This window comes from Rhamphochromis sp. 'chilingali', assembly GCF_963969265.1.
Source record: "Rhamphochromis sp. 'chilingali' genome assembly, chromosome: 8".
NCBI lineage: Eukaryota > Metazoa > Chordata > Actinopteri > Cichliformes > Cichlidae > Rhamphochromis > Rhamphochromis sp. 'chilingali'.
The window spans coordinates 41,410,078-41,433,573 of record NC_137935.1 but is presented as its reverse complement, the minus strand read 5'-3'; the positions used below and the strand labels follow the sequence as shown (position 1 = coordinate 41,433,573).

At 46.8% G+C, this 23,496-nt stretch overlaps 1 protein-coding gene across 1 annotated transcript; it reads left to right on the top strand.

Annotated features, from left to right (window-relative positions):
- Positions 1–76: 76 nt before the first annotated feature.
- On the top strand, positions 77–23,276 carry LOC308400719 (uncharacterized protein). The gene is made up of 5 exons (XM_080888625.1): positions 77–258; positions 10,225–10,507; positions 10,635–11,297; positions 11,883–11,991; positions 23,204–23,276. The coding sequence occupies exons 1-5, from the start codon at positions 167–169 to the stop codon at positions 23,245–23,247; spliced, it is 1,191 nt and encodes a 396-aa protein (XP_080744751.1). The 5' UTR covers positions 77–166; the 3' UTR covers positions 23,248–23,276.
- The last annotated feature ends 220 nt before the right edge of the window (positions 23,277–23,496 follow it).

Genomic DNA, 23,496 nt, shown 5'->3' with positions numbered 1-23,496 from the left:
GGAAGGTGGTGGAGGAGGAGGGAGAGGTGGAGGAGGAGGAGGACGTGGTGAAGGAGGTGGAGGTGGAGAACGACGGCGACAAGGAAGGGGAAGAGCAAGGGCAAGAAGACAGTCAGTCTCGGATGAAATTCGAGCCACTTTAGTTGACCATGTCCTTGTCCATGGGATGACTATGAGGGAGGCTGGGCAACGAGTACAACCAAATTTGAGTCGCTTCATTGTTGCCTCCATCATCAGAACCTTCAGGGAGGAAAACAGGTAGGTGTACTTGCAGTAAGACTGCTTTGTACAGTAACGTTTAAGTTACTGATGTTGGGTTTAGATTTTATTATTGTCATTTGTATTAGGAAACATTTAACCATATATGCTTAGAGGTGTATAATCAATTGTGTAGTGATAAGTTGTGTGATCTTTAACAGGCTACAGAGGCTTGGTGTGTATTCCACACTGGAATGCACACCTGCATCTTGGGGGCATGGGAAAAGTTCGCATCTTGTCTTATTGTTTTATGGTAGGATTAACGTAGCTACGTCTGTTCTAGTCTGAGTGCTTTTCTGTTTAGATGAACTGCTGGACTTCCTTACCGGGGGGGTCTAGTCTACCCTCTTCCTGACCAAGGATGTTTGATGCTTTCATGTTATATGACCCTTTTGACCCCACACACACACACACACACACACACACACACACACACACACACACACACACAGTATTCTTTGTTCACATGTATACCTATGTGAGATGCTATATGTTAATGACCCTATGCATATTCATGTAACCACAATAAAAGGAGTGCTGTGGGGAAACCTGGCTGAGAGTCTGATGGTGGTCAAGTTGTGGAACGACGCTTGGCTCCAGCCAGGTCTCCCTCATGCATGAGTAACCAGAGAACTTTGGTGCCTTGAGTCTTGTTTTTTGCTGTGTAGCAGATTGTCCTTAACGTTCCAGCGAATAGGTTTATGCTACAAACCTATCATTAATTGGTCCTTCGAGAGCCGGATTCCTGGAATCGACGTTCACCGAGGGGAAAAGAGACACACCGAAAGACTGACGTCAGCCAGGACTTATAGAGGTCCTGCAACAAAGTCCCGAGGCGTGAGAATTTGTCATCGGGCCGGTGGATTAGCCGTCTGTTTTTCTCCTTGACGGATGGCGATTGACGGGATTCGGGACTGATGCTACACGCAATGAGCAACACCAAGTAAGTTTACAGAGGCTGACTATATAACCGTGTCGTTGTGCAGTTTCCGCCATTTTGTTAGGCGTTGAGAAGTTCGTTACTTAATAAGTGATAATAATAAGTAGTTATAATAATAAGTGAGTTTTTCGCTGCTTTGTGGAGCGATAACTGGGTTCCTCGCTGCTTTGTGGAGCGAGAGGTTCCTCGCTGAGTGTGAGTGTGTGCGGAGCAGAACGCGTGGTGTGTGACATCAGCAGTTGTTGTTGTTATTATGGGTTCCCAAGCAACCAAGAGTGTGTCAGAGGGTGATGAGAAGTTTATGATGAAATTCGCTCCCGGTAGCGCAAAGTATTTAGGACATTGGCGCAAGAAATATGATTTTGAAGGTAAATTGGTTGTAGGACAATGTCAAATGTTAGTAGATCAGTTGACAGTAAAGGCAGCTTGTGCGAAAGGAAAATTGAAACAGGAGAAGGAGTTACAACTGGCGTCCGCTAAATTGTGGTTGGAGCAGGCGCTGAAAAGACAGGAGGCAGTGAATGCGAAGAGAGCAGCTTTGCAGGCATTAGCTGTGAAACCTGAAGATGAGACGGTGCGGTCTACTTCAGTGGTGCTGACGTTAAAGGACCAACAGCGTAGAGCAGCATTAGAGAGAGAGAGAGAGAGAGAGGTCAGAGAGGAGGAAGAAAAGCGGGAGCAGGAGAAGAGAGAGAGAGAGGAGGAGGACAGAGTACGGCTGGAGTTTGGGGATGCCGCAGCAGAATATTTAAGTCCTTATAACACTAGATCCAAATCTAAAAGCCATGAGGCGAGTGCAGCTGGTATGCCTGTCTACTCTTTTCATGATACCTTTCCCATGGTGGAGGTTGCAAATCCCCACTTTGGTGTTGGAGATGACCAAAGCCGTGTTATTTGTGTTTACAGGCCATGGACTGAATCTGAATGTGCAGAGGCATGTAAAGATTTAGGAAACCCGTTGACTAATGTTGATGAATTTATCGCCCGACACAAGCAACTCTGTTCCTCGTATCGTTTAAACGGTCAGGAAACAGAAGCCACCTTTAGGAAGTGTCTCACTTATAACTGGGCTCGGGTGCGAGGCACCTACACAGTGAGGGATGGTGATACAGTCCTAGCCTATGGCCATGCAAATTTAAGAGGCCAAGTTGATGGGGTTTATGAGCGTCTTAGAAATACTTTTAAAGCTTCTGTAGATTACAACAAAATTGCCCAATGCATTCAGAAGGAAGGAGAGGATGTTCATGAGTTCAGGGCAAGATTAGAGGAAGTTTTCAAAGAACATAGTGGCCTTGAAGAGAGTGCAGAGAAGGCCAGTCCATATCAGCAGCAGTTAAAACATGCTTTGATGAATGGCTTTCATTCACCCATTGCTGATTTCATCAGAAAACAAAATGTTAGTCATAACACTGACGGGTCCGTTGAATGCATGAACTGGGCCCGCCACGCACAGGAAGTCATTAAAAATAAAAAAAAGAAGTCCCAAAGTTCTGAGGCCGCTGCTTTTTTAGCAGGTGAAATTTTGTTTCAGGGACAGGCTGGAAGAGAGCAAAACAGAGGCAGGAATAGGAGAAATAGAGACTCATGGCAATTTGGGAGGAACCGTGGGAAAAGAGATGATAGATGCTATGCATGTGGGGAAATGGGCCATCACGCAAGGGAGTGTCCTGATCGCATGCCTGAAGAGTATAAACGCCCTGATCCAAGAAACCCTTATTACAATAAATGACTAGCACCTGTTGACACTGCTAACACACATACATGTACAAATGATCCCTTACTTTGCCAGAATTTACAACAGCCTGTGTTTCAGACTCTAGATTTGACTGAAGTACTGTTAAATCTGTCAGGGAAAGAAGTAAAACCAGTTCGCACGTTAACTGTGCAAGGCAAAACTGTTCAATTTCTGTGTGATTCAGGTGCAGATAAAACTGTTTTAAAAGATCATGTGTCAGGAGTTGACCCTTCAAATGGCACAATTTATGTGAAGTCTGCAAATGGTCAGTTAAATCAGCATAGAATCTCTAAACCAGTGTGGATTAGAGATCCTACCACAGGACAGGCAGTTCAGAGTTCAGTTGTAATATGCCCAACTTGTCCGGTGAACCTCTTGGGAAGAGATATGATGATGAAACTTGGAATTTCAATAATTCCAACATCCATTGGGATGATAGCTGCAGGAAAAGGTGAAACTGCTGAGACAATGGTTCATCAGGACAGTGGGGATTTGCATTATTACTGGACACTTGACCTGTCGGCCTCCAGACCTGATCAAATAAACTGTAAACTGTTAGCTGCAGCTGAGGAAATGTTGACAACTAGCCATGACATACAGCCACCAGATGATTTGCATGTCACACTGAGATTTAAGACCATGCCTGGGCCTGATGAGGCCTACACAGATAAAGTGCTGAAATTAGGGCCACAGAGAATCACCATAAAAGCAATATATACTGATGGTGAAACCATGGCTGGATGTAGTGTGATCCTTTCTGAAGCTGCACAACAACTTTTTACAGGGCAAACACCACATATTTCACTGACAAAGAGTGGCACAGCTGAGTGGACAGACTTAGCATCTGTGGTGAGACAGGGGGAGAGTGTTGGAATGTGGCAGCAAGCTGGAGGGGGTTGGGAGACAGACATGCAGCACAGCATCTTTCGTAAAAAGCTGGGATGGGTGACACATACTACACCACAAACACATTTAAAGGGGAGTGAGAATGACACAGCAGAATGATATGTTGTAGATGTCAAAGATCACCCGGAGCTTAAACAGGTCCCAGAGAAGCTCTGGTCTACTGGGAAGACTGATGTGGGGTTAATAACAACAGCGAGTCCAGTAGTAATAAAACCCAAAACGTCTTTTAGGCCAAGAGTGAAACAATATCCTTTAAAGCCTGATGCAGTAGAAGGCATTAAACCAGTAATAGAGGATATGATTAAGGCAGGGATACTAGTTGAAGCTCCACAAGCAGTATGTAACACACCCATCTTCCCAGTTAGAAAGGCTGATTCACAGTCGTGGCGCATGATTCAAGATTTAAGAGCTGTAAATCAGGCAGTGGAGAGCATCGCTCCATGCGTCCCCGACCCCCACACCTTGTTAAATCAGCTTAAGCCAGACATGACACACTTCACAGTGGTAGATTTAAGTAATGCTTTCTTTTCCATACCAGTACATGAGAATTCACAAGGCTGGTTTGGTTTCACGTATCAAGGCAAAAAATACACATACACCAGACTGCCGCAAGGTTTTTGTGATAGTCCTACAATTTTCACACAGAATATTACAAATTGTCTGTCTGATTTTGTGATTCCATCACATTCACAGATGTTGGTATATGTCGATGACATTTTAATTGCATCCAATTCAGAGAAGAACTGCAAAGACATATCATTGGCATTGCTGACTCACTTAGCTGAGACAGGTAACAAGGCCTCACTTTCAAAGCTACAGTGGGTAAAGACAGAAGTGAAATTTTTAGGACATCTGCTTAGTGCAGCAGGGAAAAGCATACATCCAGAGAGGAAAACAGCTATCTTGGCAGCGCCTAGGCCAGTGACAAAGAAACACATGATGCAATTCCTAGGGTTGCTAAATTTCTGTCGATCGTGGATGCCCCATTACTCTGAAATTGCGCAGCCATTATTAGATATGATGTACAGTAAGCCTTTGGCTATGTCAGAAAGTTTAAGTTGGACCCCTGAGGGGGAGCAAGCTTTGTGCACGCTGAAACAGATGCTGACAGGAGCATCGGTTCTAGGGCTTCCAGATTATAACAAGCCTTTTGTTCAAACTGTTGACTGTAAAGGGCATTTTATGACATCCATGTTAGCACAAAAATGTGGAGGTGGAATGAAGCCAGTAGCTTATTATTCTAAGAGGCTGGATCCTGTGGCTTGTGCCCTACCTCACTGTGTGCGATCTGTGTGTGCAGCCGCTGAAGCCGTAAAGTGTTCTGGTGAAATTGTTTTGTTTCACCCTTTGACCCTGCTGGTTCCACATGAGGTTGATGTTTTATTGCTGCAGACTAAAATGACATTCTTGTCACCTGCCAGACACTTGTCTTTAATGTCACTGTTGCTCTCCCAGCCACACATAACTATTAAGCGGTGTACAACTTTGAATCCCTCTACATTGTTGCCCACGGAGGAGGAGGGTACACCACATGTGTGTAGTGAGCATGTGGAAACACAGTGTAAACCTAGAAGTGATTTAACGGACATACCACTCACTGAGGGCAAGATTTGGTTTGTTGATGGTTCCAGTTTTAAAACAGCAGAGGGAAAGACTAAAACAGGCTTTGCTGTTGTGGATGATGTGCAGGTCATTCGTGCTGGGCAGTTATCACATTCCATGTCTGCCCAAGCAGCTGAGATAGTGGCTCTGACGGAAGCCTGCAAAGCAGCTGAAGGGCAGGCAGTGACTATATATACAGACAGTATGCATATGCTACACTTCATTTCTTTGCCGCTCAGTGGTCAAGACGAGGCATGACAACTTCAACAGGGAAACCTGTGGAGCATGCGACATTGTTGCAGGCCCTGTTGAAAGCAGTCTTGCTGCCTAGTAAAGTTGCAGTTTACAAATGTGCAGCACACACACGTGGCACTGACCCCATTGTACTGGGCAACGCCTTTGCAGACAAAATTGCAAAGGAAGCGGCCCTTGGAACACATGGGGTTCATATTCTGGGGGCACAGGAGCAAACTATGCCCATCACACATGATGTGTTAGCAGACATGCAGTCACACTCACCTCCAGCTGAGAAACAGCTGTGGCTCACTAAAGGAGCAAGCCTGCGAGGTGATGTCTACTTTCTTTGTGATAAACCTATATTGCCTAAGAACCTATATAGGACTGCTGCAATTTTGAGTCATGGACTCTGCCACATTTCGACAGCTGGAATGGTAGCAGCAGTTGAACAGCAGTTTTTCACATTGGGATTCAATGCTTATTCAAAACATTTTTGTAAAGCATGTTTAATATGTTGTAAACATAATGCTCAGGGGAACCTCAGACCTAAAAGAGGAAGGTTTCCCAGACCCAGCTACCCATTTGAAGTAATCCATATGGATTTCATTGAGTTGTCTAACTGTAACACCTACAGGTACTGCCTGGTAATTGTGTGCCCGTTCTCAAAGTGGGTAGAAGTTGTCCCCACTAAGAAAGCAGATGCTATTTCAGTGGCTAAAGTAATATGCAAAAACGTGATCCCAGAGCATGGGATCCCCCAGACTATTTACAGTGACAATGGTCCTCATTTTGTGAATGAAGTAATTGAGAAAATGTCACAACATCTGGGGATAACGCTGAAAACGCACTGCTCATATCACCCACAGAGTGCGGGGCTGGTTGAAAGGACTAATGGCACAGTAAAGCTGAGACTCAGGAAAACAATGGAGGAAACAGGCAGAACATGGGTAGACTGCATTGAGCTAGTGAAAATGTATATCGTTAGCTTCATAGCATAATTGCCTAAGTCATTTGACTAAGTCAATGACTTAGGCAATTATGCTATGAAGCTAACGATATGAGAATCACACCAACTGATAATGGCCTAACGCCTTTTGAAATAATATATGGCAGGCCATTTAGAGTCCCAGTGTTCTGTAATGATAATGATAAAGCAGAAGAAGAAAACACACTAGCAGACTGGATGATTAAAATGCTTAAAAGCAAAGAAGTCATGAGTGCAAATAATCTGCCAGATGATTCTGTTTCTGTACAGGAAGAACGTCTGAAGCCAGGGGACTGGGTGCTGATAAAGGTCATAAAGAGGAAGTGCTGGTCAAAGCCACGGTGGGACGGACCATACCAGGCTCTGCTGACAACACCAACAGCTGTGAAAATTGCAGAACGACCCACCTGGGTACACCAAAGCCACTGCAAGAAGGTGACACACATCCAGGCCAGCTCGGAGTAAGTGGCAGGAAGACCGGGTACAAAGGGGGGGGAAAGCCTCCAGGGCCCCTCGTCTCAATCCGGTGAAGAAACCAACTGAGCCACAGGTACTCATCAGAATGGCTGGTAAAGTGTTGTCTACCCTGCTGAGTGTAATGGCTTTGATGTCATCATGGTCAGCTGTGGAGACCCTGTATGTCCAAGGAAACCACACCCAATACCCTCATGGCTATTCTACAAACTTTTGGTGGCAGTTTATGAATACAACTGCTCACTTGAACAATAGGACGGACTGCTATGTGTGTGCTCATATGCCGTTATCCGCATATACATCTGGACTGTGGCCGTACAGCATACCAGAGGACAGGAGTTGGTGTCTGTTGGGCTTAGCAACTCATCCTGGCAACAGAGTCCTCTGGTCCCAGGCCAATTACAGTACACCTCTGAACATCACCTGGAGTAAGTCGCCACTTCTAAACATGAATTGTTCTGAGCAAACTGACTTATTGGCCTGGCCTCAAGTGTCAGACCCACTGCCAGACATAATATTGCTGAACAAGCTGAATACAGCCCAATTGCCGTTGTGTGTGATGAACAATGGATCACTGTCAGTGGGGGAGTTGCCGCTTCGCTTATGTGGATACATATACACCTACTGCCCTCCAGAGGATGAGAGCAGGTGTATGAAATGCTTGACCAATGCAAAGTGCGCTGAGAACTTGACATTAAGGAGGACTGAATGCAAGTCCAACCGGGCTTACAGGATACCAGTAAAGGCAAAGAGTCAGAAGTGGACAGGATGTTCAAGGACGGTGCCGAGCAGCAAAGGAACAAGAGTTTTGGCTGATTGGTATTTCCTGTGTGGACATAAAGCCTATCTATCACTCCCTGAAGGATGGGGAGGATTGTGTGCCGTGGTGAAGTTATCAGATCATGTCTTCTTCATGGACAGAGTTGAACATCACCCTAGCAACCGACGGAAGCGTGAGGTGAATATAGCCTCACCTAACTCTTTTGGAGTGACAGTAGACACTGGAGTGCCACGAGAATTTCGCATTTGGAGTGGAGGAGCTAAATTCTTACAAAGTCTGATCCCAAACATCGGAGTTGCAGAGGTGCGGGATCATGTGGAGATCAACCGGTATGCCTTACTGCGACACATTAATCTCACTAAGACTCTGGGAACAGTCTTAGCGGAGGAGCAACAGGCCATCAGAACGATGGTACTGCAGAACAGGCTGACCCTAGACTTGATAACAGCATCACAAGGAGGAGTGTGTAAGCTGATTGGAGAGACGTGTTGTACGTTTATCCCGGATGGATATACGACTGGAGGAGACATCTATGAGGCACTGCAGAACTTAACTGCTCTGCAGAAATATGTGGCAGACCACACATCAGGAGGAGACGCGTCACAAGGCTAGATAGCCTGGTTGACATCTGGACCATGGTGGAATATGTTCTTACGGTTTTTGACTCCCATTCTTACATTATTGGCATTGCTTTGCTTGTTTACAGGTTGCATTTTGCCATGTGTAAGATCGATGGTGAATAGAATGATTGCTAACACCTTTACCAATTACATACTGTTGCAGCAGAGTGACATGGATACTAAGGCTGATATGTGTGTATGAAATGAAGCCTGCACTGAAAATGTTGACAAGTGCTGTAGAGCTGAAGATATATATACGCCGTATAGCCTTAAAAAATGACAATACAGAGTGGTGATGTTGGGTTTAGATTTTATTATTGTCATTTGTATTAGGAAACATTTAACCATATATGCTTAGAGGTGTATAATCAATTGTGTAGTGATAAGTTGTGTGATCTTTAACAGGCTACAGAGGCTTGGTGTGTATTCCACACTGGAATGCACACCTGCATCTTGGGGGCATGGGAAAAGTTCTCATCTTGTCTTATTGTTTTATGGTAGGATTAACGTAGCTACGTCTGTTCTAGTCTGAGTGCTTTTCTGTTTAGATGTGTCACGATCCTGGGTCTTAGGACCCAGTGTTTTGAGTTTTAGTTCATTTTGATGTTTATAGTATGTTTAGCTCATTAGGCCTCCTATGTTGATTTGCTTATTAGTTCCCCCTTGTGTTTCAACCCATGTTAAGTCTCCCCTGCCCTTCATGTCTCTCTGTGCCCCCTCTGTTCTGTTTATGGTGTGTCTTTGCATGTTTGAGTTTCTTGTTTTCTGTCACCCTGCATTGTGCATTATGTTCTCATGGTTGGTCTTTTGTTACTCCCTCTAGTCTAGTCTCTTGTGTTCAAAGCTGAGTATTTCCCTCTGTGTATTTTGGTTCTTAGACCTCTGCCTTATGGTTTGTCTCTGTTTCTTAGTTGCTGTCTCCACTGTGTCTAGTTCGCGTCTCTGTGTGATACTTCCTGTTTTACTTTGAAGGTCCATGCCTCATGTGAGTGTTTCTAGTTTTGCGTCTGTCTCGTCCAGTCCTGATTTCTCCCAGCTGTGCCCTCCTTCTGTGTCTCATTCCCTCGTTATCCCTCTGTGTATTTAAGCCCTGTGTTTCTCTTTGTCAGTGTCGTAGTCTCCATCATAGCTGTGTGATTTTTCCCTGTGGCTCCTTGTGCTTTAGTTTTTCCAGTTTAGTTTATTTTGTATTGTTTTTCGTGTCCCACTCCACGCCAGCAATAAAGCTGTGTTTTTTGAGTTTACCTTTTGTCTCTGTGAGTTTGCGTTTGGGTCCTCTCCTGCCTGCCACACAGCCGAACCATGACAAGATGAACTGCTGGACTTCCTTACCGGGGGGGTCTAGTCTACCCTCTTCCTGACCAAGGATGTTTGATGCTTTCATGTTATATGACCCTTTTGACCCCACACACACACACACACACACACACACACACACACACACACGTGGTGGAACGACGCTTGGCTCCAGCCAGGTCTCCCTCATGCATGAGTAACCAGAGAACTTTGGTGCCTTGAGTCTTGTTTTTTGCTGTGTAGCAGATTGTCCTTAACGTTCCAGCGAATAGGTTTATGCTACAAACCTATCAACTGAACTAATGTGTCTTGAGTTTCAGTATGTTTCCATTATTTGCCTGTAAAATGAATGTGTGACAGTCACAGTAATGAGTGCTTCTATTTTTGTAGGACACAGAGACGAACACCTGGTGGAGGCAGGTTAAGGCTTTTGTCGGAGGAGCAAGAGAGGGAACTTGTAAACATGGTAATTGCAAATAATGTAATCCGCCTGCAAGAGATTCAAAGGAGAGTGATTGAGGATGATCATCTTTTTCGAGGCATAAAAGCCATCAGCCTCTCCACAATTGACCGCATCCTCCGAAAGAATCAATTCCGGATGAAACAGGCATACCGAGTCCCTTTCGAACGAAACTCTGACAGAGTGAAAAACCAACGTGTGGAATATGTTCAGGTATGAGTTTTGATACTGTATAAAGTATTGTGTACCATCACAGCATGGCAGTTTATGCTGCCATTTCAGCACTCTTGAACTGTGGTTCAGGGTACCGATTGACTCTACTGTGTTATGTGTTTTGCAGAGAATCTTTGAGATTGAAGGACGGCCTGTTCCCCATGAAATAATCTTTGTGGATGAGGCAGGTTTTAACCTGACCAAAAGAAGGAAAAGGGGGAGGAACATAATTGGCCATCGGGCTATTGTAAATGTCCCTGGTCAGCGTGGGGGGAATGTCACTATGTGCGCAGCCATCAGCCAACGAGGGGTACTCCACCGCCATGCCGTACTAGGACCCTATAACACTATGCTTCTCCTTGCTTTTCTTGATGGTTTAAGACAACATATGTTCCAGCTGGACTACAGGGAACCAGCACAGCCAGAGCAGCCTCACTACGTTGTTGTGTGGGATAACGTCAGCTTCCATCGCGCTGCTCTGGTTCGTGACTGGTTTACCAAAAACCCAAGGTTTTCTAATATCTTTCTGCCTGCATACTCTCCCTTTCTAAACCCGATAGAGGAGTTATTTTCGGCATGGCGGTGGAAAGTGTATGACCGAGAACCTTATGTCCGTGTTCACCTCCTTCAGGCCATGGAAGAGGCCTGCCTAGACATATCAGTAGATGCATGCCAGGGGTGGATCAGGCATGCAAGAGGATTTTACCCCCGCTGCCTGGCTGGGGCCAATATAGCCTGTGATGTGGATGAGATTCTCTGGCCTGACCCAGACCACAGACAAGATGCTGAGGTGGGATAATGTTTCTGGTGTGTGTTGTACTGTATAGTACATGAATGACAATGTGCCACTGTACATACATTGGTTGCGTCTTTTGTGTTTATCATGTGACAAGGGTTTTGAAGGGGAGAACCATAAGCAACCTATTTGTTTTGGAACTATTGTTTTGAATTAATTGTACCGGTGTGCAAAACTCTGTTGTAGTGTGTGTGTTTTTGAGGGCTTGTGTTTGATGTCTGAGGGCAAAGTTTGGTTTTTCAGCAGGAGTGAATAGTTTTGGGTGTAGAGCTTCATTTTGACCTGGAAATAGGATGTCTGGGAAATTGAGTGAGATGTTATGAATTTGTGTTTACTGTTGTGAGGATAGGAGGCGTAGTTTCAAGAAATGTGCTTTAGCAATCGAGAAAAACTGTAATATGCCTCTGCATCTCTGCACTAAACTTCCTGTTTCTCAGTCTGGCTGAGCACTTGGTTTGTGGGTCAAAGCTGGCCTTCTTTTATACAGGCCTTTATTATTAAAATACATAAAACAATATAATCAGAAAATAACCACTGAGAACATATATTTATTCTTTAACAGCATTTTTGAAAACACAGCTGTTTCTATGCGTTTGGGCCTTTTGTCCACACGTAAACGGCGTTTCCAATCACCCAAAACTGAGGACGTGTGGACGAGGAATACAGAGTTCGTCAAGCAACATCACAGGTACGTGGCTTTTTTAAAGTTTTTAAGTTTTTACTGTTTGTTATTGTTTACATGAGATGAATTGCAGAATGGCAGATAGAGACAAAATACTGTTACTGTTAATCTTAATATCTTCAGTTTTTACATGCTTACATATAGACTACACATGGAGTTACTGTCCTTCCATTTTGAAAGGCAGAGGCGTCATGGTGTAATTATTTTACTTGCAGTTGTTTTCTCCTGTGTAATAATATTCAACATTGCTATCAATACCTTTTTTTTTTTTTTCAAATGTGTCTGTGTGCAAAATGGGTTCAAAATCATAATATATAACTGTGGGGTCCTGTTTGTCCATAGTTTGGACCGGGGGAACAAATCGAGGCAGGATCAGCCTGATATTATCTGTATCCCACTATAACTTTACTGTATAAAGAGCTAACATCCCCAAAATATCAGGAGTAGTTAGTCATTACAAGAAGTGTTTGTGCACTAAAAATCTAGAATGTGGGATACTGTTTGTCCGTGATTTGGAGAGCCCATCGCGTGCTCCCAACAGGGAAAACTAATTCTGCAGGGAGACCTACCTTGGATCTTGTGCAGGTGAAGCCAAATGGAAGATATGCTTCACCATATTTTCTAGTCTTTGGCTTGGAAGAAAATTGGTTTGGAAACCAATGCTTCATGTACTGCTTTGCATTTGGGAGCCACGTCAAAAAAACCTGTCTATTATGCTAGCAGTGTCCAAGAGTTGTTTTTTTTACCCCCCCACCCCACACACACACACACACAGGCTGACATCTGGGGCCAGAGCTAAGAGTGTTGTGGGCCAGCAGTGGACCACCTCTGGCAAACATAATCTGAGCCACCTGAGGGCCATCATTCTTTGCGGTATGTGGGCCAGATTACGTGTAGATGTGTAAGCACATTGTGTGGGCCAGATCTGGGCCATACCAGTTTTGCTATGTGGGTCAAACAGCTGGCCTTACCTTCCCAAACGGACCAAACTTCATGAGTGAAGGGACAGAGGTCTTACAAGAGTCGAAGATTCCCACTTGATCGTCGTCTGTCAACTTTGGCAAAAAATTAATGGGACTGATGTTGAAATTCGGCTCGAAGGATCAAACTGTTAGAAACATTCTCTTATAAAGTGAAACACACAGAGTAGTGAGCGCCAACACATTTATTTTACTTGCAAGGAAGCAAAAGCACACACTTTGAATGTCTATCCAATTGCTTGCCTGGGAAATCCCATGAATTTCATTTATACAGTTCTTTTAATGTTTCCCTTGGAACAGATATGCGTGTGTGACACTTTTACAGATACATGGTGTACTAGTACATGAATTGAATTGTACTGTGGATAAGAGATAGCAGAGGAGCCACAACAAGGTCTGAAAAGAGGACAGATTGAGAGAGAGATTCAACCTTTCAGCTTATCAAAAAGTGTGTCGTATAGCTTTAATAATTTTCCTATCAATGTGAAAAGGAGAAATCTGACTAAAGGCAGAAAAGTCACAGCTGAGCAGCTCCTGTCACAAAGGTGCTCACCGACCTGAGTCTCACATATGTAAAATGTTTTTTAGTGACTGCTCGGGGCTCTCCCTCCCTCACTGAGCTCCATTCCCTAATTACTATTCCAGGAACTTGCCAGCTCTGTTATATCACAAAAACACATTCACTGCTTGATTGATTGAACCATTAGACTCTGAAATGCTGAGTGTTTTTTTCATACCGTTGTAAGCTTTATTTGTGCTCTATGATTTTAAAAAAATGTATGCTAGAGGCATACATGCTAATTCTGTAAAAACGTTTTTGTGCATTAAATAAAATGGGAAGCGGAGTATCACACATCAATATTCAAGGTGCTCGTCTATCATCAGGTAGTTTTCCGTTGCTCATGCTTTGATCTAAGTACCCCTTGAATGTCGACTGTTGACGCTTTGATAAGATATAGCATGGTTCATGTGCAACTATTGAAAATAGATATGTATAATATCCAGACTATGGATAGTGGGAGAGAACTATAGTTTTCATTAATGATAAGATTCTTTATTTGCAGGCTTTTTATGAATAAGTACAGTGATCAGCTATATAAAATTTTCTACAGTTTTTGTGTGAGCGCACAAAGGTATTGTATTCCTGAGGTGTTCTAAGATGGCTTAGAACAGCGGTCCCCAACCCCCGGGCCTCGGTCCGTGAGTCGTTTGGTACCGGGCCGCGAGTGTTGAGGCTCAGGTGTGAAATGTATGGTTTGCAGGGTTTTTATCGGTTTCCAGCGTTATTTTGTTATCGTTTTTATCGTTAACTCGGTTTTCCTGAGTCTTTTCACGTGTGTTATCAATAAATCTTCTTTTTTCGGTACCGGTACTAGTTTTATTTTGTTGTATTTATCCACGACACCTTAAAGGCCGGTCCGTGAAAATATTGTCAGGCATAAACCGGTCCGTGGCACAAAAAAGGTTGGAGACCGCTGGCTTAGAATACCTCAGGACACTCCAATAAGAAATGGAGGATGTCATAAGGAAGATAGATCTCATAAGAAATGTTTTGTGCAATCACAACCCAGATCCGGAAAATAAATATATGACTATTGTTAGTCATGAGCATTTCTGCTTATCGCACACCTCTTGCCATTATCCAAACAGCTATGAATAAGTACCCAGTATTTATTTCACAATACTGCAAAACAACATCAAACACCTGAGTTTCTCAGTATCAGTTTTCTGAAGACAATTTTAGTCAAAGGCATTATTGACCACAGAAAGCAATACCATTCCTATTCTGGCAAGTAGAACTGATAACCTAAGCAAATTTAAACGTTTGAGGAAGTGAAATCAAGGAGCAACGATCTGAATGGTGTGACTGGTTAGGGCTGATGAGAAGAGAAGAAAAAAGGGGGAAAATAGAGCACAGGGAGACAATTAGTTATTATGTGGAAATTATTACTACAGATTTTTTTCCTAATTTATCTTATATGATGAGGACATAGATTTGTGAGCTGAATGACAAATATTAAATTAAATTTTGCATTTGTGTTAATGTAATCAGCATTAACCCAACACTTCAGAGCAATCAAAGTTTGCCTTTTTATATCAAATATTATGTACTTAGTTCATTCAACAAGCGTCACACTTGTTAAACAAACTGCATGGTCACAACATCATGGCCCTCCAGGCAGACGTATTTGCTTGCTCTGCTATCAGTTTTGATTGGCAAGCCTCAGTCCACCAGGATCAGCAACAGGACTTCAGGCAGCATTATCACAAACACTGACGTCCCACAGGGTTGTATCCTCAGCCCAATCCTTTACACCCTGTTCACCCACAACTGTGTCACCTCCAACAAAGAGAACACCATACTGAAGTTCACGGATGACACTGCAGTGATTGGTCACATCACTGGAGGGGACAAAGCGGCTTATAGGAGAGATAGCCGGTCTGGTGTCATGGCGTGAGGACAACAACCTCACCCTCAACACTGATAAGGAGATGATAGTGGACATGAGGAAGAAAAAGAGGCCTCACCAGCAGCTGTTTATCCAGGGGCTTGAAGTGGAGAGGGTGAGCAGCTTTAGGTACCTGGGCATCTACATCTCTGAGGACCTCACCTGGACACTGAACACCACACAGCTGGTCAAGAAGGCTCAGCAGCTGCTGTATTTCCTGAGGAGGCTGAGGAAATTTGGTATGTCGGCCAAGATCCTCAGCAGCTTCTACAGCTGCAATGTGGAGAGCACACTGACCAGCTGCATCACTGCATGATACAGCAGCACTACCTCTGTGGACCGCAAACGCCTGCAGAGAGTGATAACACCTGTGGAGAAGATCATCAGGACCCCGCTGCCCTCTCTGCAGAGCAGCTACCATCACAGACTCTGGAGGAGAGCTGCCTCCATCCTCAAAGACCCCACACACCCACAGCATGGACTGTTCACACTTCTGCCCTCGGGATGAAGGTTTAGAAGTGTGAAATCCAGAACATCTCGACTCAACAACTCCTTCTTCCCCACTGCTGTCAGACTCCTAAACAGCTGTCCTATTCTAACAGTGATAATTTTTAACAGTAATAATTTTTGCATATCGCATCATCTTACATATTAAGCTCATAGCTCTTTTGCATACTGTGGAGTATACCAGGCCCAAGCACACACACACGCAGATCCGTATTGCCAAGGACCACATTTATTGATGTTTACACAGCAGACAATATGACGCACAGACTGACAGCTCTCGATCCCAGCTGATGTGTGTCTCTTTTCCCTTAGCGCTCTTCCACTCCTCTCCGCCTCACTATATAAAGGGAAGGAAAACCACCATCAGTCCAAAATCGCCTCCTCCCCTGCAGCCGCGCCCCGGACCACACCTCCGCCACACACCCCCACCGCCCGACTGAGGCCGGGAAGCCCACCGGCCGAACCTACTCCCCCCCCCCCCCCCCCCCCCCGCGAGCGAGAGAGGAAATCGGCCACTGCCATCTGCGCCCCCGGCCTATGGACCACCTTGAACTTAAAAGGCTGCAAAGCCAGATACCACCGGGTGATCCGGGCGTTGGCATCCTTCATGCGGTGGAGCCACTGTAGCGGGGCGTGGTCCGAGCAGAGGGTGAATGAGCGCCCCAGGAGGTAATAGCGAAGGGAGTCGACCGCCCACCGGATAGCCAAGCACTCCTTCTCCACGGTGCTGTACCGTCTCTCGCGTTCCGCCAGCTTCCGGCTGATGTGAAGAACGGGACGGTCGGCCCCCCTCACCTGCTGGGACAAAACGGCCCCCAGCCCTCTGTTCGAGGCGTCAGTCTGCAGAACAAAAGGGAGGGAAAAGTCAGGAGTGTGAAGCAGCGGCTCCCCACAGAGAGCCTTTTTCACCTGCACAAACGCCGTCTGGCACGGCCCCGTCCACTGGACCAGATCTGGAGCACCCTTCCGGGTAAGATCGGTTAAGGGGCTGGTCAGCTGCGCAAACCCTGGCACGAACCGGCGATAGTAACCCGCCAGCCCCAGAAACCGTCTCACCTCCTTTTTAGTCTTGGGGCGCGGGCAGGATGCGATCGCTGCCGTCTTCTCCACCTGTGGACGCACCTGCCCGCCCCCCAAGTGGTACCCCAGATACTGCACCTCCCTCCGTCCAACCGCACACTTCTTCGGGTTGGCCGTGAGCCCCGCCTGCCTCAGGGACTCCAGGACCGCGGCCACCCGCTGCACGTGCTCCGCCCAGGTGTCGCTGTGGATGATCACGTCATCCAAGTAGGCAGCAGCATACGCAGCGTGCGGGCGCAGCACCCGGTCCATGAGGCGCTGGAAGGTGGCAGGGGCCACGAACAAGCCGAACGGAAGCGTAACGAATTGGTACAAACCGTACGGAGTGGAGAAGGCCGTTTTCTCCTTGGACTCGGCAGACAAGGGAATCTGCCAATAGCCCTTGGTTAAATCCAGGGTTGTGAAAAAACGGGCCTTGCCCAGCCGATCCAGGAGCTCGTCGACCCGGGGCATGGGATAAGCATCAAAACGTGACACTGCATTCACCCTGCGATAGTCGACACAGAACCGTATAGACCCATCCTTCTTCACCACCAGAACGATGGGGCTACACCAGGCGCTGTGCGACTCTTCTATCACTCCCATCCTCAGCATATCAGCCAATTCCCTCTGCACGATTTGCTGTTTGTGCTCAGGAAGCCTGTAGGGCCGTGAACGCACCGTCACGCCAGGCTGCGTTACAAAATGATGCTCAATGAGAGACGTCCGGCCGGGCAGGGGGGAGAACACGTCAGCAAAACGCTGTTGTAACACGACAACGTCCGCTCTCTGGGCCTGTGTGAGATGGTCATCACAAGGGAGGGAGGCGGGGATGATGGAATTTGGCACCTCCGGCCCCAACTCATCTCTCTCCTTAACCAGGCTTACCAGAGAAGCGGTTTCAACCTCTCTCCACGCTTTAAGGAGATTGAGGTGATAAATCTGCGTGGCCCCTCCCCTGTCCGACCGAGCGACCTCATAGTCAACGTCCCCGACTCGCCGTGTGACCACAAAGGGTCCTTGCCACTTGGCGAGCAATTTCGAGCTGGAAGAAGGGAGTAATACAAGCACTTTGTCTCCCGGTGAAAATTGCCCGAGTCTAGCCCCTCTGTCATACAGGCGTTGCTGACGCTGCTGAGCCTGGAGCAAATTCTCCCGTGACAACCTCCCCAAAGTGTGGAGTTTAGCTCTCAGGTCCAACACGTACTGAATCTCATTCTTGGCGGGGCTCGGACCGTCCTCCCAGCTTTCTTTAATCAGGTCGAGCACCCCGCGTGGCCTCCTGCCGAACAGCAGTTCAAAGGGAGAAAATCCCGTGGAGGCCTGGGGCACCTCCCGCACTGCGAATAACAGAGGGTCTAGCCAGTGATCCCAATTGCGTTCATCCTCGTTAATGAACTTACAAATCATGGACTTTAAGGTCTTATTCAGCCGCTCCACCAACCCGTCCGTCTGAGGGTGGTAGACGTTGGTCCGAATAGATTTAATGCCCAGTAATTCGTACAGTTCCCGCAGTGTACGAGACATAAACGACGTGCCCTGGTCAGTCAGTATCTCTTTCGGGATTCCGACTCGGGAGATGACCTGAAACAGTGCCTGCGCCACACTCTTTGCAGAGATGGTGCGCAGCGGGACTGCTTCCGGGTACCGCGTTGCATAATCCACCAGGACTAACACAAAGCGGTAGCCGCGTGCACTCCGGTGAAACGGCCCGATGAGGTCCATGCCAATGCGTTCGAACGGGACCTCTATGAGTGGAAGCGGACGCAAAGGCGCTTTTGGTATGGCCGGCAGATTAACAAGTTGGCAGTCCGGGCAGGACGCGCACCAGCGGCGCACATCCGCTCGGATGCCCGGCCAATAAAATCGGGCCGTTATTCGCTCCAGAGTTTTTTCGTATCCCATATGCCCTGCCATAGGGTTATAATGAGCCGCCTGGAAAATTGTTTCCCGGCGGCCCTGCGGCACCAACAGCTGGGTGTGCATCACCTCCGTGCGAGCGTCACGACTCACACGGTATAACCTATCTTTCGACAAAATGAAGCGTGGGTAGGTCCGCACGGCTTCAGGGCGCACCACGTGACCATCAATCTCAATCACTTGGTCAAAGGCTGAGCGTAGGGTATCGTCACGAGACTGCTCCAGTGGGAAATCACCCGTGGGGGGAACTTCTGGAGCCGGCGGGACTACCTGTGAAGGACCCGCCGTCTCCCCCTCCCCAGAGTCAGTGTCGGACGACCCCGCGTCACCACTGAGCGCCGCGCAGACACTACATGCTACTAGCGGTCGTGACCGCACCCCCACGTACTGTCCCAACAGATGACAAAACCCCGGCCAATTCGTGCCCAGAATTAGGGGATGCGACAGGTGCGGGCTAACCGCAGCCGTTATTCTATGCGTTTTACCCTTATACTTCAATAACAGCGGCACTATGGGATACCTGTGAACATCACCATGCACACACCTCACCTCCACCCATTCTGCCTCCAGCAATGCCCCGGGGCGAACCAAACTTTGGTGCACGAGGGTCTGCATGCAGCCCGTGTCCACCAAAGCATGGCGTATACCCCCTCGAGTCCTTACCGGAATGCTGTATGTCCCTCCCGGACCGGGAGAGGGCGCTGGGGCACCGGCAACGCGGAACACCTGCCCCACCTTCATCAGAGGACAGTCCCTCCTCAGGTGTCCCGGCTGTCCGCACTTCCAGCACTCCTGCCCCGGCGTCTGTGCTGCTCTCCGTGGCTCAGGGGCAGCGCTGCTTAGGTCCGGTCCCTGGGAAGGCACAAACGCAGCAAAAGGATTAGTGGGGCTCAACGCCAGCGTCCGCTCTGCCTGCCCTGGCACAGGCATCCAGCGCCTCGGTGCCGGCACCAGGGCTTGTCTGTTCGGCCTCCGGCCGCTGTCCCCGGGCTCCCCCGCTCTAGCGGCAAGGTGGTCCTCCGCCAACGTCACCGCCACCTCCAGACTCGCGGGACGGTGGCACCTGACCCATCTCGCCGTCTCTGCAGGCAGCCCCTCCACGAACTGCTCCAGCACCACTTTGCCCACCAGCAGCGTCTCGCCTTCTGACGATCCCGGCTGCAGCCAGCGTACGGCCGCGTCATGCAGCTTCCGGGCCCAAGCAAACGGCCGATCCGCCACGGCCAGCCGACAGGCCCGGAATCGCCGGCGATGATCTTCAGCGGTGAGCCCCAACCTGTCCACCACCGCCCGGCTCATGTCCTGGAAGCTGCCCCTCGAAGCCGGCGGCAGACCCAGGGCCGCCGTCCGAGCCTCCCCTGACAACAGAGGAAGCAAACGCGGAGCCCACTCCGCCTGCGGCCACTGGCAGGCCTCCGCCGTGGCACGAAAAGTCTCCAGAAAAACCTGGGGGTCGTCCCCGTCCCCCATCCGGGGCACCGCCACCGACAGTGGTGGGGGCTTCGGCGGGGCAGCGGCGGCAACCAGTCGCTCCAGAACCAGAGTCTGCCGGTCCGTCTGCTCCTGCAGCGCAGCCAGGTGGGCCCGCTGGGCCGCTGCCTGGTCGTGGCTCATCTTTGCCATCTCCGCCAGCATCTGCGCCAAATACTGCAAAGGCTGGGCGGGCGGCGCAGCCTGCGGGTCGGACATCCCCACACCGGCAGGCTCCTGGGTTTCGGCACCACTTGTGGAGTATACCAGGCCCAAGCACACACACACGCAGATCCGTATTGCCAAGGACCACATTTATTGATGTTTACACATCAGACAATATGACGCACAGACTGACAGCTCTCGATCCCAGCTGATGTGTGTCTCTTTTCCCTTAGCGCTCTTCCACTCCTCTCCGCCTCACTATATAAAGGGAAGGAAAACCACCATCAGTCCAAAATCGCCATCAGCTGTTCTTACCAGCACCGCCCCGTCGAGCTCACTGCACCACTCCTCCCCTGCAGCCGCGCCCCGGACCACACCTCCGCCACACATACATACATCTACCTCACTCTGAAATTTTGCCTTCATTTATTTATACTATTTGTATTTTATCTGTTCTATTTGTACATATTAGCCGGGCTCTTGTTGTCTATTTTAGTGTGTGCATGTGTTTTTTTTTCTTTTTTTACTTTGTAGTAGAGATGGCACGATACAACTTTTTTATGTCCGATACCGATATCATAAATTTGGATATCGGCCGATACCGATATGAATCCGATATAGTGTGGTTTTTAATCAATAAAACTGTTTTTATAATATCTTGCTACATTTTGTATAAGTTTAAAAAAAAAACACTAAAGCTATTCTGTTATACCTGTATGCAAAAAATACACTGCACCCAAAATATTTCATAGTTCAGCAAAACTGATCAATCTAATAAATTTAAACCTGCTCCATCCTCCCTATTCTGGTATTTTAAAGAGTACGCGACCTAACTAATAAACTCCCAGCAAAAAAAAAAATAGGGAACCACCCCCCACCTCATGATGCTTAATCTATGTAATCAACTTTAATTTGATACAGTGTGAAAAAAATGCACAGAAATCATTTATTTATTTTTCAAGAATAATTAAATAGATTCAACATCTTTCTTCAACAGAACTGCACAGATGGTACCTTCCCAAAGGAAAAAGTACTATAGCTGGTATATTAGACTTAACAGTTACTATATATAGTAATGGACTTCTATACTTTTTACATCAGATTAAAACTTTGGGTGCAAGATTCAGATAATTATTTAATAACAGCCAGACATTTTAAATGAGAATAAGAAAGAAAAGTATGTCTTTGTGCCCCCTTTTCCCTGTTCCTCCCTTCCCTGCCCTATCGACCCCCCTGGCCAAACTTTGCTAGATCCGCCCCTGCACAGTTACGTCAGCTGCGTAGAAAAAGATCCTGGTGTAGAAAGTAATATTAAATAAATTCAAGCTTAAACGTGCTGATGTTGTTCAGCCGCTGCTTTCTGGCACGAAGTGGGCCAAAAACAAACAGGAGAGACGGACAGAAAAGCCGATCAGCTGATCATTAATCAGTTTCAGGGTTGAAGTAGCAGCAGGAGAGAGAGAGAGAGAGAGAGAGGCAGTCGCTCCATATATCGGTTGTTAAGCTTAACGCTGGAACGCTTCACAAACATTCAGAGATGGACTTACACACTTGCTTTCTTCTCTCTGGGATCACTTCCTCGGAGATGAAATGCTGGGTTGGTAGCGAGGCTACAAATACTCAACCAGACCGCCAACAGGTCTCGCACCCCACAGCCGCTCTATCACGTGACGCATACTGCTCCGACGTGCTATGGTTATGAGCCAAGTTACGCCATGTCGCAAGTTTTGTGAGGTGCTTTTTTGATATTTAATGGATCGGATTACATTTTTTATTTCTCTCCGATTTCCGATCCAGTAATTTAGGTCAGTATCGGACTGATAGCGATAGTAATATCGGATCGGTCCATCTCTAGACACATCTGCTTACCTGTATCTTTTGCTCATTTCTCCTCCTCTTCTTTTCTCTTTTTTCTAAACTGAGCACCTGATGGCTTTGAACTTTTCTTGTCCATCTTCCATTGGTTTGAATTTTGCACTCCAGTATGAACACAAATCCCCCAATCCCCGAGAATCACCACAACATAACCTAACAGACCTACACCTTAGTTCACAGATTCGCTTTGTCTAAGGTTTATTTCTGAGATTTTGCACAACCCAGGATTCAAATCATGAACACATAATGGGCTTGGATTTACATCATTATGAATGAAATGTGCTCTATTTGGCAGCAGCCCCTCCCCCCCTTTCGACGGGTTGTGTGTGACTTTAAATCATCAAACTGTAAATTATAAATTTTAAATTGTTATTGATCCTTTACTCCTGGTCCTAAAGTGTGTATTTATTTTCTTACTCTTTTTATATTTATTGTTTGTTTACTTGCACTGCTGTAACTGGAGCCTCGTCGTCTCGTCTCTATATGCTGGACTGTCTGTAGCGGAGATGACAATAAAGTTTACTTTGACTTCAGCAGCGAGCAGGCGCACCGAGGGCTCTCGCGCTCACTTTTCGTGTAGAATTTCGAAAAAACATCGGTGCAAATTATAAGTCTGTATCATGATGTCTGGTGTTTTCGTGTTTGTTGTTTTGTTTTTATTTTGTTTTATTTTGCGAGTTGGTTATTAGATGCTGCTCCAGCCGGTCAGTGAATCCACTGCCGCCCCGCCCTCTCCTCCCTGTACCCTGTGAGTACGAGCAATTTTTTAAATTTTTTTTATTTTTTTTGCAGATGCCCGTATCGCCCATATCAAAAACCGCTACTGGCCATACTGATCCCTTGGATGACGCTGATTGGCTTTGGGTAACGCTTATTAGTTGTTAAAGTTTTTTCAGAATGAGATATGTACCCCCATGTTACAAGTCCATTTCTTGTCAAAGACCATGTTCATAAATAACTGAGCATGTCTTCAATTGCAGAATGCAAACACAAATTTTAATCAAAATTTACTTATGCTAAATATTGGCTGCGCTATAACCCAAATGTGGCTGAGAATAAATGTGCAAACTGGAGCTACACTACAG